General features: G+C 47.4%; 1 protein-coding gene across 1 annotated transcript in view; it reads left to right on the top strand.

Moving 5' to 3' along the window:
- TAF4B (TATA-box binding protein associated factor 4b) overlaps positions 1-4,941 on the top strand; it is a gene marked incomplete at both ends in the record, with an annotated part of 75,179 nt that extends 70,238 nt beyond the window's left edge. The window contains one exon of the mRNA XM_082321789.1: positions 4,774-4,941. Coding sequence (XP_082177915.1) covers positions 4,774-4,941 — 168 coding nt within the window. The remainder of the gene's footprint in view (positions 1-4,773) is intronic.
- Positions 4,942-16,381: the final 11,440 nt, after the last annotated feature.

The following is a 16,381-nucleotide window of genomic DNA, read 5'->3' as shown; positions in this document are numbered from 1 at the left end:
AAAACAAAACAAAACAAACAAACAAAAAAACCACCCACCATCCAATACCACCAACTTTATTTTTTTAAAAAAATCATATTTATATAAATATTGAGTAATGTAGTATTTTAGTATTGTGAATGTGCGAGTACTTCTAGCAGACTGAGGCTTGTTAGAATAGGCAGCATCAATAGGCTGGCTTCTCACCAAAGTAATAGCAACTTCTTTCACTTTGTTTTCTTTGGCCTAAATTATGCTCTTATTTGCACAAGCAAAACTGTCACAATTCTGACAGAGTCTTTTCCTTCCTTGCTGCTGGGGGAGACCCAGGAAAGTGTCTGAGCACTCCACAGTGCATTAATGGCTTTTTAACCCTTTTTTCTTCCTGTGAGACAGGAACATGTTCCATGTTTTACGGCTGGGAAAATAATGTGCAGGGTATACTAGATATCGCAGACCTCAGTGTGACCACAGGTGAGAGAGCTGGGGGTTGAATCTGGATGCTTTTGCTCCGATTCGCTAGATGCTTTTGCCACCTTCCGACAATGTCTCTCCAGCATGCAGCTGTAATTATTCAGTGTTGGAGATGTCATTGAAAACTATCTCGTGACTTCGCTGCCTTCTGTTGGTGGTATTTTTATAATGTGCAGCAGAGCTGCAGTGTCAGTTTGCTCTCTTGGGATCTTGGCACTGAGACTGAGATGTGTTTATGCCACACCAAAAATTGAAATGAGAACTCTTGGCTTGACTTTTTAACATCTGACTGAACGCTTTGCTCCCTTAAAGTGCCCCGCTCTTAAGAGTTTAAAGTTTTGAATGTGATTGGTGTGAAGCCATTGAATTTGAGAAGGGAGGGTGTACTCCGCCAGGAACAGCTCACTGAGCCTGACCTGGACTTGGCGGGAAGGAAGGTGTCTGCTGACGCCTCTGAGCTTTGTATCGGGGCCTGTAGACTAGCTCTGAGCAACTTTGTTATCCTTGTCAGGACTGGTTGTCCAGACTTGTAGATCACACGCTCCAGGTACCTTGGATACTAGGAATAAGGTGGTGATGGCAGCCCAGGTAAAGGAAGACCCTTGTGGTGAGCTGTGGCTCTGTATCAACTTCACTAGCCTTTTCAGAGAGAGATGGTATTTAATTCTCAGTCCAGCCACTGGAGAGAGCTCTAGAGATCTTAAAACAGGTTTCGGGAGCAGCCTCGCAACAAAACTAGCGGCGCAACAGGCGTGGGACTACAGCAGGAGCTCTACAATGTCTTCTGCTGCCAAGATCAGTGAGAGTAACTGATCTCTGTCAGGTGTATATAAAAGGCTCTGAGGATCAAGAAAGGGCGGCAGCATGTTGCTTTGGCAAAGCTGCTGATTTGACTTGACTCTGAGGGTAGGCCAAAAGCAGGACTGCAGCTGTAGTGGCCTCCTGGGCTGGTTTTAAGCCAGCTGGTGGTCTCGGTACTGTGAAGGGTGGTTTCCAGTGGTGCAGAGCCATGTTGCTGCCGTACCTTACTTGGTTTACGAACAGGGTCTGTCAGCTGTTGATACTCAGGTTGACTGGTAGTATTTATGCTGGTAGTTACCCCTCCCGGGCTGCATGTCTCTGTGGTGTTTTTCTCTGGGAAGGAGAGCAGGGTGCTGGGGGTTCTGTGAAAGGCAGGAACTTCAGGATACGGCTGACATCTTCCAGCCTCCCCTGTGGAGAAGAGGAGTGTTCCCAATTAAAAAAAAAAAAAAAAAAGAGAGAGAGAGAAAATGAAAGAAGAAAAAAAGAAGTTGCTAGTTAAGGCACTAATAAATAGATGTTGCAGAAGGGGAGGGGGGCGGCGCAGGCTGATTGCAGTACCCTTTGCTAGAATTCGTTCTACAGGGACGCATTTTATATTCACTTATCTTTGTACCTGCGTGTGGCCTGGTTGAAAAGCAGCACTTTTCACTTCCCCTCAGGAGAGGCTCACAAAGCTGTCTTAGGGTAGGCTGAAGACTTTTTGCAGTGAAGAAGTCCCCGAAATAGCAAGATGCAAGTGGTTGCTGCCCATCTGGGAGGAACATTACAGAGATGTCTGGGAGCAAGGAGTGGGCTGTTGTTCTAACCAGGGTATTAAGGTCGCAAAAGCAGCATGGGGGAGCTTCTGTGCAGGAAGGGGTGTATGAGATGTAAGGGAGAGGACTGCTGACTGTTGCCTAGGGCCAGACAAGACCCACCTGCTGCCCAAGAGGAACTTGCTCAAGAGGAGGCTCTGAGAACTGGGCAGCAGAGGACCCTCCCTTAAAGTGTCCCTTGTGTCAACTGGAGAGCTCAAGAGTTGGGCGCTTCTTAAATAAGGTCTTGGACATTAACAGAGGCATCTGTGATGGTTCATTTTGATGCGCAGATGGCATCTTCAAGTGTTTTCACTTTCGGTTCTCTAAATGTTTTATTACAAAAAGACAGGCAGTACATCACCCTCCACTGCTTGGTCCAAAGTCCAAAACAAAATCATGAAAGACCAGTGTTTCAATGCAGCTGTAGTGGACAGTAGCTAAAAGCAGTTAGTGCTCATACCCATATAAACTTAGTTCAGAGTGAGTTCCCCAACGCAGTCCCAGTCTGGCCTGGAATGACCTAGGCTGTCTGTTGGCTTCTTTAATTTTAACCTATCATGTAGTTTGAGAGAAGGACATTTTCTTTTAACTTGGATGTGGTAGCAGCTATTGGTTTAGATACGTTCAGTAACTAGTCAAAGAGCCCCTGGTCCCTGAAATGCTGTACTCGGTAGCTCTGGTAAGCCGGTGTGACGCTGTGTGAAACTTGAAAGTTTTGAACTGGCTGTCTTAGCAAACAGGAGCCCAGGATAAGCTTTGGCTTTGGATGTGATGTTGCAGCGTAACATCGCTTTACGTCTCTGCACTGGGCATGATGGGTAAGAATTTAAGAATAAACAAATCCAGAACTGTCTCAAAGGCAGGCAGCTTGGCGCTTCTGCCCTACTGTAGCATCTTGCAGCTCCAACAGCTTCCAAAGCAGGCTCGGGGATTTGTGCTGTTTGCCTCCTTTTTGTAAGGGAGTGAACAGGATTGAGGTGGCTTTGTTTCGTGTCTTTTTAATGGTAAGACTTCTAGTCTAATGACTATTTAGAGAGAAAATACTTTCACCTCCATAAAGTTCTTTGAATTATAAAGGACATTGCTGCTGGGTTACTGAAAACCCTTGGGGTTTGTTTCATTTATAACATTGCCTCAGGCCTTCTGCTGCATCCTGTTGGATTGACCTCCTTTTCAACCCGTGCTGCCAGCTGCATTGCAGAGCTATCTTTTCCCTGGATCCTTCAGGGTTCTCATATGACAAACTTGAACTGTGACCCTTTTGTGTCTTACCAGGACAGCAGTGCCCTCTCTGTGCGATGTGGCCAGCAGTCTTCCCCACGCACGCATTTGTTCCAAGCCATTTAACAAACTGAAAGTTTCAAATGATGGCATTTCATAGTGTTTAATAGTATCGACTGTAAAGCAAATGAAATGGTGCTGAATACCCTGCATGCCGCTAGTAAGAAATACAGCTTCCATTTCTGCAATATGCCCTGGGTTTTCTGTGGCTAGTGTGTGATCTCTGGTAAATCTCTCTTTTTTTTTTTTTTTTTTTTTTTTAATAAATTTCAATGCTTCCCCCAGAACAACAGTAGCATTCACTGCTATAGATAGTCCAGCACTGGTATTTGTTTCTAATATATAGGGTTTTTAACCAGATTTCCCTAAGCAAAGTGGGCAAAGTCATTTTCCTGAAGTCTTGCAGAGAGTGTTAGGGTAAGAATTGATATAGTTAACACGGCATCCAAGCAACACCATCTCCAAGCGGTGTTGATGCTGGCAGGCATTGCCTTGCTGAAGTTACAGAGACTGAGCACTCGTATTTGTACAAATTGCATTCATTACCAAGAACCCTCCAGTAGTGATAAGAGACTGGCTATGTAGCATAGATTGGCTCCAAGATAAGTAGCCAGTCTATTGTGGAGCTCATGGTAATCTTCCTCCTCCCCGCCCCTAATAATAAATCTTGGGGCATTTTGGAATGCGTGGAGGTTGCTCATTCCAGTAGCCTGAATGTATAACTACTAAACATCATCATCTCCTACCAATTGTGCTTTCATAACCAAGCGAGGCAGCCGACGGAGATGAATAGGCTCGGGTGCAGTGTTCTGAACACGTGGATGCTTCAACTCTGTGTGTTTCTTGCTCCCTTAAAGGACAATTCACAGGGGTGATGGCCGGGGTAAGAGTTTCTCCTGGCCGTGTTTCAAGGCGAGAGCCTGCTCACAGTGATGGTTTTCTTCTAGAGACATGTGAACATCTGGAGCTTGGGCGTTCGCAAGTGGGAGTAGGAGCCTTGCACAACCTGGGGCTCTGCATAAGAGCCGTGATAGTACCTTCTTCATAGTTAGCTTGTCTTTCTCAGTGCAAGTGTCTGTGTAGTATGACTTCAGTGAAACAGCAGTTATTTATTTTACCATAGAATAGAATCATAGAATGTATCATATACCATAATAATATCGTTTTTAAAAAGATAGAATTTATTTACTAAAGGTTTTTTCATTGCTTTGACTGAAATAAACCATTAACTGGCAAGTGCTTCCTTTGTTTTTCAAAGTATCTAATGTGCAAGGACTTCTGGATTGCTGGTTTCAACATGTAAAGCTGAACATCAGCAGGCTAGTTTTATGCAAGCAGGCAGTATATTCCAACCAGTTTGGGTAAAAACTTGTATTTACATGGGATTCTAATGTGGGTTTTTTGGTTTTTGTTTTTTCTCTCTCCCTCCCCCATTTAGGATTTGAAAGGCAATGGAATCACTCCTGGATCATCAGGTTTTAGCCTTACAAAACAGCTGCTCTGTCCAAGAATAACCCGCGTCTGTCTCAGGGACTTGATATTCTGCATGGAACAAGAGAGGGAGATGAAGCATTCTCTAACCTTGTACCGTGCTCTTCTGAAGTGATTTGAATTTTACATTTCGACGCTGTCTACTGCCAAAGAAAACACTGAAGCATTGTTGCACTGTCTTGAAATTCCAATTTCTGGAAAATGATCCGTTGTAAGGATAACTCTTGTTTACAGCTAAACATTTTTATTAAATACCTAACTTAGCACCTGTAGGGTTTTTAGTAATATTTGGCTTAAACCAGTCTGTAAACCAGTGAAAACACTGAGCTGCACACACAAGCACCTGACTACCTGCTTGCATTTAACTGTCTTGCGGGCTCTGAGGGCTTGATACGTGTCCCTAGTTTACGTATGTCGCTTGCTTCGGTACTCCAGAGTCTGCAACATCTATTCTACGTGTAGTGCCTTCTTCTAATCCAACCTCCTTTAGGGAAACAAGTAAAACTTTAAAGGCACTGCATAGCATAGCAACTGTATTTAATCATGAACCAGCAGTCAGTCAACATGCTAATGTATTGCCTCTCTGACTCAGCATCTCCTTACATTTTCTGAGTTTAGAATTACTACTGGATGCTTGTTTGTGGAGAGCAAAGTAGCAGGCAAAAGCAATGAGGGATGCTTTCTCACCCCCACCTTCCCTCAACTGCCTTCCCCCTTTGAGAAAGTGACTGAGGGAAGGTGAACAAATTGGTCATTCTTGTGATTGAAGTACATCAGACAGTGTAGTTAGGGCATACGTCAATGTTTGGGGAAAATCTGGAGTTACTAAACTTGAATACAAGGAGTAAAAGAGCCTAAAAAGGAAGGGTAAACAGAAGAAACAGTTTATCTTTCTGTAGATATAAAAAATAGCATTGAACTTGAGCATAGATGTAGAAAGAAATGAACAAAAGCAACCTGTGCTGACTGCAAAAAAGGGAAAACTTGAGATGCATTGAACTTTGCAGCTGGAGACTTTCTTAAGGAGAAGAGAAGTGTTTGGAAGGCACAGGATTCACTGCTTTATTTAGAATATTGATTTAATACCTTAATAACCTTAATACCTTATAACAGGGAAACTTCCCAAATAGAAAGTATTGAGACAGTTGCCTGGTTTCCATTCAGTGAGGAGGGCGGCTCCGGATTATTAAGACTGCTAGAATATATTCAAAGATTTTCTGCTTGCTGGTAAAGACTGCCTTGTGGTGGCAGGAGAAACCTCCGCTCACCCTTCTCCCCAGCCCCCAAACATTTTGCCTCCCATGACACAGCGCTGTATAGCATGGCTGTTTCCCAGGACCGGTGGGAAAGGCACTGACTGTATTGAATGGCTTCCTGCTGAAACTTTTTTCTTTTAGGGAACGAGCTTCCTATGGTTATTTGGCATGCTACTTCAAAACTTGAAGTGATGATTCAAACGCCCTCCACCGTCAGAACCGCTGCAGATAGTTACCAAATTCAATAAGTTTTGAATCGGTTATGTTTTTTGTGTTGGAACAGTAGCAAACAACTCTAGTAAATGAATGCTGTAAATTATTTATATATGTATATATAGCATATATATATATATATATATAAGAAAAGCAGTACTTTGACTAAGCTATAGTTTGCAAGATATTGATGGCATCAGGCAAAATTGTTTTGTATAATTAAATGCTTAGCTTTACTTTTTATGTAAAGTGCAGCATTTTCCATATTTGTGTACTGTATCTTATTGATCAGATGTTTAAAATTATTTTAAATACTGCATTAAAGCAATTATTTTATTAAAAATAATATATTGGTAACTTGGTTTCCTTACATGAGAAACTCAGCGTCTGAAGCTGTCATCACCATGACTAATGGCGTGGCTCTGAGAGAGAGCCCCGGCTATCTCCCCATCACAGTAATTGGCAGGGTTGCCCCACATGACGTATTAAAGATAAACATCTATATTTTAAGGTTTTTAAACAGAACTAGGTGACAGAGCAAAGAATTACTTGAAGGGGGGGTGGGCAGGGAGAAAAAGCAACCTCTCATTTGCCTGACTTCCCCCAGTCAGTCAGCACAGAGGCTGGTTTTTGTTGGTTTGTTTTTTGTTTTTTTGTTTTTTTGGGTTTTTTTAACAGCTGAGCAGAGGTGAGCACTTTGCACATGTTCGGGGAAGTAAAAACACAGGAACCATCTCAGACTTCAGCAATGTGCAGTGGAAGCATTGTCCTAAATTATTTTTAAAGCAGCTCACAATTAATTAAGTGCAGGTTGGAGAACAAAGATGAGCATCTGCATATTGGCCTGCCTCTTTCTGTTCTTTAAACCCATGTGAATACTTAAAATGAAAGATGTTGGAGAAAATAACTTACTTTATATATAATCTATTTATCAATTATGACAGATGATTCAAGCGTTTTTATGGCCTGCCTACGATGCAGATTGCATGCTTTCGTTGCTGCCACAGCAAGTTGTCTCTTTCACCAGTAGTTCCTCCCTGTGTGCCACCTCTTCCCCCCGCCTGCCCCAACACACCCCAAACCCCAAAATTTTATTCTGTAAGGACTAGGAGACATTTTCAGAAAGGTTTTTCAGCAGGTCTTTAGGCCTAATTTCTGACAGGGACAGACAGGGCCTTGGTGCAAAGGCTAAAAATACTCGTGTCCCTCCACCTGCCTCTCATTCGAGCTCACTTTGTTTCTGAGAAGAACAAGTGTCCTCTAAAGTGGCACTTAGGAGACACTTGAGCTTAGCTCAGCCACACCAGGAGTTAAAGGAGAGATGGCCATGGGTTCACTTCCCACCTCTTCCCTGCCTCATTACCCTTTAGGGGAAGGCAGACTGCTCTTTATGCAAACACTAGAAGCCCAGGCATAAGGCAGTTAGGGTAGACACTGCCATTGGGCTCCCTTGCCTCTCAGTTCTCGGCATGCTCGTGTTCAAGCTTGGGGACCTAGCAGCCGGGCTGTCAATGCCACTGATGCTGCAAGGGCTTTAAAGCTTACTCCAGGCACTTCTTGCTGTCTAGATGGCCTGCTAGCCTAGTGGCTATTTCTGATGCCCCAAGCTGCCCAGGGAACTATGCCTGCAACTCGAGTATTCTGCCTTTAAAGAAAATAGTATATACACTTGGGGAGGGAGCTGTTGTTCCTGGCTCTTGACTACTATCTTAAAAGCATAGTATGCCGAGTTTTGTATGTTACGTGGTGGCAAAAGGGGTCCTGTACTCTTTCTCCTCTAGCTTCTGCTTTTTCCCTTTATTGCTATTTTCAAGTTCTACCACTGAATCCAGCCTTTTGCACTGTCTTTGACTCCAGCTTTTCCCTTCTCCCCCTGGGAAAGACTAGCCGGAGTGCACTAACACACCCTGCAGCTTTGTTTGAGGTTTAATGAGGAAGGTAGCGGGGGCCCGTGAGATGTTGCTAGATGATTCCTCAAAGCCATTGCACTCTCTTGGACACTTTGACACGAGTAGCTGAAGGCTACTGTTTGCATCAAGTTGTTCTAGGCCCGCTCTCTTGTAGGCACCTGTGTCCTGCCATGTGAGTGCACCGCTTGGCAAAAAATGCCATCAGCTGTTCTCCAGGTTCATCTCTTTGCTCTGTTCTTTGCTTTCCTCTTCATTTGTAATCACTGGGGTGAAGAAGGAAAGGCTAAGGCAAACGAGGATGTCCTTGAAGGGGCAGACAGTCCAAGTGATTGGACTTGATGAAATGGGCTGCTTCCCAGCAGCTTTTCAAATGAGGGCTGCTGGGTTTCCAAGGCCAAGTGCTGCATACATTTCCCTCTGCATGTAGCACTCATGATGTCTACACATTCTCCGAGAGCTGGATCCAGCCATTTTTATCCAAAATCCCATGACTGGAGCCTGCAGCTCTGGAGATAATCACAACCTGCATTAAATGCTTTACTCCTTTGATGAGTGCAAAATTGAGTACCAGGACCGAAGAACGTAGCACACCGGACTGCTGTGTTTTGCCACTTTTGGCACTGGCCTTGCTGCTGCCTGTCAGTGACTTGTCCTACCCGCATCTAGTAGGACAGCTACTGTCTGCAGGCCACAATGCCAGTGTTTCACTTGGCGCAGGGCTTGTGTAAGCTAGGCGAGCACCACTTTTGGCTTTGTAACACTTTGAAGGAATAGGCAAGACACCTGGTCTTTTCCTTCCAGATACATCAGTCCTTGTTCCTACCATCTCTTCTTTCCTCTTCTACTATAGACATGAGCTGGTCACACCTTGTCTCCTCTCCATAGCTATTCTGGCGTGTTAGCTGCTAGCTTTGCTACCCAGTCTCTTCTCAGGATCTCCTGCTTCACAGTTCACAGGTTGCCTCCAGGCAGCCTGCTTTGGAAAGGGCTTTTGCTGTGAAGGAGGGAGGAAAAGGAGGATCTCCATCCTTGACTTGAAAGTTGAATGGCTATTGTGGAGTGGAAGGAGGTGGTGGTGCAGGTCAGCTCACGTCAGTCCTGAGGCTGCTACTTTCTGTGGCGGGAGCAGATTCTCTCAGGAAGTTTGTGTTTCATGGTGGCCAAGACTTCTGCCATTAAGTCCTACTTAGGTCAAGGGTTTTCTACAAGGTCCTTGCAGCAGTAGGTACTTCCCACCTTCCAAGGGATGTTTCCCTGGCAGGACTCTTTCTTCGGAGCCATCTAAGGCTCCTGCCAGCAACCCCATCAGAGCCGGTCGTCCATTCTCTTCCCTGCTCCCCATCTCGCAGTCCCACAGCTCTTCCAGGTATCATCTCCTCTTCAGCCTCTTTCTGTTTCAGAAGTAAGAAAGGGTATAGCTATGTCTTGCTTGATTCAGCTGGACATTGGGTGGTATCAGGGCCTGCACTGAGGCCCCAGGGGGTGACCAGTATGTGTTTCTCCAGAGCTCTGCCCATCAGTAGTGTCACTGAAAGACTGCTTCCCCTGGGGCTGTGCCTGGTGGGAGGGAGCAAAGGTGCGGGGGTCTTCTGCGTGGGTACTGCTAAGGCAAAAAAGGCATCTTCGTCTCAGCAGCTTGGCCTGCCTGCTCCTCAGGCTTTCGTTAAAGAAAGAACTGCAGTTATCGGTAAGCAGTTACTCTCTCTACCAGATCACAGGGAATATTATTTTAAAATCTATTTGGAATGAAAAATTATCTGACAGATCATCTGTATCTCTTTTTGAGAGCTAATTCATAATTTTGTGTAGTTCCCCAAGCTTCTTGAGATATTTGCACTTCCACTTTGAAGTGTTTAGCATGACGGGTTTTATTATTTACAGTTATTTGAAGGTGTTTCTTATTTCTGTCCTTAGAAGCTGGAAGGGAGGAGGGGGAGTATTTTTTTCAAGTAATTATATGTGAATATACATGTACTCTGTGTGTCTTAAGTACGGCTAAGTAACTGTTTAAAAGAAATACCCTACTTCTTGTAAGGACTGAGTTATAACAGCTCCCAGGTGTGAAACTCCAGCAACAAGGAGAGAGGGAGGAAGAAGAAAAATTCTTGAAGAAGTTGCAAGTTTTAATATCTTAAAATCCTTTGATACCTTTGCAAAATTGGGCAGAGAATAAAGACTCCCTTGAAGAGCTGATCAGCGGGACTTCTCAAGAAGGGAGGGCAGGAAAAGGAGAAGGCACTTGGAGGATCGAAGACAGAGCTCACTCTCTCCAGGAGCTTTGGTGATATTTTATGTGCATTCCAGCAGAGGCTTTCATTTACAGAAATGACAGAAAAGGGTCTTTCTAGAAAAAAAAATCCATCAAAGTAGGTAAGTATGTGTATGCAGGCTATGTATTTAATGAAGCAGACTTATTGAGTAATTTCTGTTTGGGAAGAAATCCTTACATCGTTGCCTCCTGTTCAATGCAGTTTTCATTCTTAACTTCATGTTTCCTAAAATTTGGAGAAACCCTCTGTCATCTTCTCCTCTCTATCTCTGAAGGAGTGGTAGGAAGAATTATCGCCAGCTGCGGCCCAGTGCTGCGGTCCGGCCACGGAGCTGAAGCACTGCGGGATGTGGGACGGGGGGACGTGTGCTGTCCATGCGAGTCTGTGGCCTGACTGATGCTGGGAGAGGCTGGGATGAGCAGAAGCTGCATGGATACAGCATGGGCTATTCAACATCTCAGAGCCGAAGCAGTTTTCCCCTACTGATGTGAATAAACCACGGATGGAGGCTTACAGCTCATGTGAGCATCTGCCCTGCATCGAGCTGACATGGTAATGAGGGTTGCGCTACCTCTCATCAAGGCCAGGGCTGTAATTTTCTGCACTCTGCCTTTCGCCAGCCGATTCATTAGCCCTTTGCAGCACGGCTGACGGGCGGTGCGAACTCAAACAGGCCTCATCTCAAAGAGCTCTCAGAGTCTTTGCCTCTAATTTGAAAGCTTTAGCCTTCTTTATTACAGGGGCAAAAAATTGAAAGTGACCCAAACTTCAGGTACAGAGGGCAAATATTAAAAGTAAGGTTGGTTTCTGCCTTTGAAATTCCTCGCTTCTTAGAGACTGTTGGTGAGTGATGCCCCAGAGCTGGGGAGGATGGCTTCAGAAAGAGATCCCCTCGAGTGGGTAATCAGCCCTTCACAGCAGTCTGCTGGGGATGCTGAAACAGAAATCAGCGTTTCGAGTTTTTTTTCCCATGCCGTAAAGAAGAACCTGTGGGAAGGTTCTGCCTGTGTCCTTACACAAAACCAGGATATCCAGTAATTAGTGAGAGATACCTCCAGGGCAAGCTCAAATTTTGCAACACTTCCCAAGGCAGGGAAAATGCCCTGGGCTAGGGCAGTCTTGGGAAGAGAGTGAGTCAGGAGGCTTTTTTTTTTTTTTTTGCCTTTTTTTCTCTATAGTCTTGATCAAATCAAAACTTAAAACTTTGCAGGGACCCAACTCTTCCAGACCTCTCTATAGCTGGGTGAGGCTCCTCCACCTCCTGAGGTAGATGGCTGCCTTTTCAGGCTTTTTCTCTATAACAGGCTAAACTTTTTGCAGTGCTGAGCCGCAGCTGAGTTTCTGACAATGGCTTGGAGCTGGGAAGCTGAGCTGACCCCAGGGCCAGTATCCCCCAAGGCAGAAAGCTGGGGAGGCGCAGCCCAGCCCTTGCAGGGCGGCAGGGGCAAGCTGCTGCCTCTTTTGCTGTTTTTTTTTCCCCCAGAAACACAGGTTTCTGCTCAAGAAGGGATTTAAAACCCTGTATAGCTGTCACCTGCCTTGGGCGGTGCTTTAGCACGTAGAAGTTGAAGGAGTGCAGGGTTCGGGCAGGGTGGGTGGCACAGGGGCAACGGGTGGCGGGGGCTGGTGGCGACTCAGCCGCAGCTCCCGCATGGGGACCCGGTCCCGGGAGGGGCGGTGGGGCTGCGCTGGCGGAGGCGCCCCTGGGAAAGCCATCTGCTTGGCGGAGGGCCTGGAGGAGCCAGCACCGCCCCAGCGCCCCGGGGCTGCCAGGCATGCCCAGCCCGGCCCAGCCTGCCGGGAGCCCGGGGAGCTGCCGTGGGACTGCCCTGCCCCTCGGCTGTGCAGGGCTGGGGTCTGGTGGCTCTCGGCCAGAGGATGAGCTCGCAGGTGGGTGGGTGAGAGGCCTGGCTGTGGGAGCTTTGAGCCCTCGTTGGGCTGACCAGTCCCCCTGGGCGCTCCTTGATCCGTCACAGCACCATATGCTCAGCCCCCTCTGATGCACCCCACGTGGAGGAGGTCTCCTTGACATGAGAAGACTCCATGAATCTCCATCATGGGCAGTAAGCCATACATAAGGGGCTCGAGCTCCTGACATTGGGATGCAGCACAAATACTCCCCGGCTCTTTGAACAAAGATCCCCAGACACGCCTGGCTCAGATGCGGGTGCAGCAGTCCAGCTCGGCTTTTCCACTCTTGCCTTTCATCCCCTCCACCTAGTTTCTGTGGTCTTAGGTCTCCTTCCCACCTCCTCGCTCCCCCCACAGCTGCCTTAGTATTGCATTTTGCCCCCATGCTCATGCTTTGCAGCACAAACACACTGTAGCACTGCCTGCCTTCCCTTGCTGGGCTCCCTGGCTGCTGCCCTTTCTCCATGTTTTAAGCCTTGGGAATGATTTGTAAACACGGAGTGAACCATCTGCTTCATCCAGTCACCCTGGCTTTAACTTCTGTGCTCAGGTGAAACCCAAGTGAAACACTCACAGCCAAGCAACGTCCAGAGCGGGTGCTCCCACCCTCATCTTGCATAGCTTGTTGGGCACTTCTGCTCTTCCCAAAAGCTTGCCTTCCTCTTCAGCTTCCATGGCTGCTCCAGTTCTCCTCCCGACCCCTCAAATGATTTGTTTCCCTTGGATGACTACCGTCCCTTCTCAGCCGTCTTCAGGCTTGCTGCTTTAATTGCCTTCCACAGGAGACATCTCCTGCACAAACAGCTCCTCAGCTGCCCCTTGTCTGGGCTAATGGCTCACAGGTCTTGATCACAAACCTGTTGTCCTCTGCACAGGCAGAAGTTGTGAGCACCTGAGATGTTAAATCAAATTCAAGAGGGCTAAAATAGGGCTGTTACTTTCTCTTCCTATGATCTTTGTGAATGACTAGGCAATGTCACTCCTGTTGCACCTGCCTTCTCAAGAGCTGCTAAATCTTGGACATAACTTTTGGAGAGCCTTGAGGAGTGCTGGCTGCAAAGGTCTCCACCGTCATCTCCGGCCTCCCGCAGTGTTGGGGATGCAGGTTTCCTTTTCCCCAGGGGAGGACAGCTGGGGTGAAGCGGTGTTCCTTTCCTAGACCCCTGTGTGCACCTACAGCAGAAAGGAGGCAGGCTGTCCCAGGCAGCTGCAGTGCTTTTAGGCTATTAAGCTGTTCCCTTTCGGATGTCTCCTTCAAGCTGTGCTTTGCTCCAATGCCAATAAAAACTTGCTGTTGTTAGGCTTCTGCGGCATCACAGCAAATGCTGTGAAAAGGAAGCGCTCGCTTCTCAGCAGCTAAAGCCCTGCTTCGGGGATTTCCCTCCATCTAGTTTTGGTAGTTCCCCTTCCCGATGTGCCATCCACTGAGGATCTCCTTGGCACGTCGCTTGAGGCAGTGGAGTCCCAGGGTGGCAGGGGCTATTTATACCTCCCTAATATTTACCACGACGAAGCCCTTTCCTGGAATTAGCTGTAAGTCCCAAGCCCACCAACAAGGCCACGTCTCGTAGCACCTCCTGCGCCTGGCCCTGCGTGCTCAGAGCCCGCTGCTGCCTGATTTGAGCCTGGCACCCTGCAAAGCCTCTCCCTCACAGCAGGGCTCCCTTTTGCTCCCTGACTGCTGCTCTGTCTTCAAGTGGGCAGGGATCCCTCGCAGGGAATGGAAAACAGTCTCCACTCCCATGGGCGTGGGGTTTTGCCTTCTGTTGTGCCAGCAGCAGGCTGTCTATGGGAGTACAAATGGCGCTCAGCACAGGCTTCGGATAATTAATACTGTTTGTTTGAACTAAGGTAGCACTTATGTCCCTGATTGATATCTGCGATGATAAAGATGCAGTCTGGACAAAAAAAATATTTCGGCCACAACTGGATGAAAAAAATATTTGAGAGGAAAAACCAGGATTTTTTGCTACCAGACTGAATATGGGTCCAAAAATCTCACACTTAATCTGCCAAAACAAAACCATCCTCTTTTTGTGACCCTAGGAGGGGCCCTTAGGTGCTCTCCTAGGGGCTTACGTGCCCATGTGCACCGCAGACCTCCCTCCCCAGAGCAGCTGATGGGGGCAGGAGCTCAGCTTTGCCACAGAAACACATGGGGACAGACAGGTCACGTCCACCACGGTGGTCCAGGGCTTCCCTGCCACCCCCAGTGTGGCTGGTGGGGGGGACGACAGCATTTTCCCAGTGCTCCCTGAGGAGAGGAACCCTTGCCCAGTCTATCCCATCCCAAGGCAAAGCAAGAGTGGGGAGGAGTCGCTCCAACCCACCGTGGTTATTTTAAACTATAAAATTGTGGGGGATTTTTTTGTTGTTGTTGTTTAGTGAGCAGCTCACTGCGAATTTAATAGATGAGTTTTGCTATTGGTAACAACTCCCCTAACCCCCAAGCAGTTTATTTCATGTATACAAGAGTAAAAAAGGGAAAAGTAAGAACACCTCTGGGGAAAATAAGGGGTTGGGAAATGACTGTAAGTGCAAGCACAGGATTGCCAAACCCACACGTTCAAAAAGCATGAATCAGATCTCCAGGAATCACAAGACTGGTGGTCTGAATTTCAAATATGAAATCTGGGCAGTTTCTGAAGGGTATTTCCCTCCATGTTTTCAATGCTCTAGGGGAAGCTGCATGCCCTCTGTTTGGGAGGGAGCGCTGATGGGCTGGAGTTGAGGCTTACACACGCTTATAGGAACCTATCCCCCCTATGCTGGAGCCCGAGACGGTTGTTCCACCCTCCCAGTCCCCTAGGCTTGCCTCGTTGCTCTACTCTCCCCTGCCATGGGGCATCGCTGCTGCTCCCTTGCATCTCTGCTGAACTGCCTGGAGGGACAGCCAAGCCCCAGCACCCATCTTGCCATGGTGGGGAACATCCACCGCTTTCACCAGGGTTGGTCTTCTCCCCATGGATAGGTGGTGAGGAAGCGGCGTCTGTATTTTTGTCCCACAGTCTTTAAGGAGAGAGAGCCACCACTTCGAATAGTTCAAAGATGTATGTAGCCTGGGCCATGAACCCAGAGCAGCACTGCCTGAGGAAGGGAGAGCTGCCTGCGATGCCTGTTTTGGAGAGACATGAATTGCTTTCCACACTATGCAAGAGTTTGCTATAAGACAGAGCTGAAGATACTTTATCTGAGCGTACAAATTAATACCTCCTCCCTCAAAGCCACCCAAACCCCGAGAAAACCTAAGAAGGAGAGCACTGCGGCAAACTTCCCCAGTGCTAGACTAAGTTGCCCAATTTGTTGGCACCCGAGCCCCTAGGCAGCGAGCAGCCTTCACCCACACCTCCAAATATGGATGTGCTGGCAGGAGAGGGAAGCTTCTTCTGTCTCCTGCCTCACTTGAGGGCCTCTAGATCTATACCTGATCTAAACTGCTGTTGCCCAACTCAGCCTTGCAGAGTCAGCTTTGCTGCAAGTCCTTTCTTGTCTATCCCTCTGGAGTCCCTCAGCCACTGCCAGCTCCGCCATGTTGGTCCTTGCAAGCTCTTTGGTCGTGCTACAGCTGCTCAGCTACAGCTGTCCACACCAGAGGACCAGCAGGGTGGCCTCTGTGGGAGAGGACTCCCAAGGATGATTACCTACACAACACCACAAGATGGTCTTCCCAAGCCCACGCATGTTAGCGTTACCTCCCTGTGCTGGACCAACATCTCTTCTGCTTCCGCAGAAGCCGCTCTCATCCTTGTGTATTGCCCCTTGTCATTCTTACGTCCCAGCTCACAGTTACAGGAGTGAACCCATCAGGACTCATTGGTGTGAAATCTGGGGAAATCCCAGGCTGCATGGCTCCTCCCGAGTTCCCATCAGGTAGGCAAATTACCTGTCACCGCGAGAAGATTCAGGCGTTAGAGGGAATTGCATGCAAATGGGAAGAGCAACCAAAGAGCCCCAGTTCTCCCAGACCTGCTGAGGCTGAAGTCTGCAGTTGGCAG

Source organism: Platalea leucorodia (assembly GCF_965183815.1).
Source record: "Platalea leucorodia genome assembly, chromosome: 1".
Classification (NCBI taxonomy): domain Eukaryota; kingdom Metazoa; phylum Chordata; class Aves; order Pelecaniformes; family Threskiornithidae; genus Platalea; species Platalea leucorodia.
The sequence above is the reverse complement of the archived record's forward strand: the minus strand, read 5'-3'. Positions and strand labels throughout refer to the sequence as shown.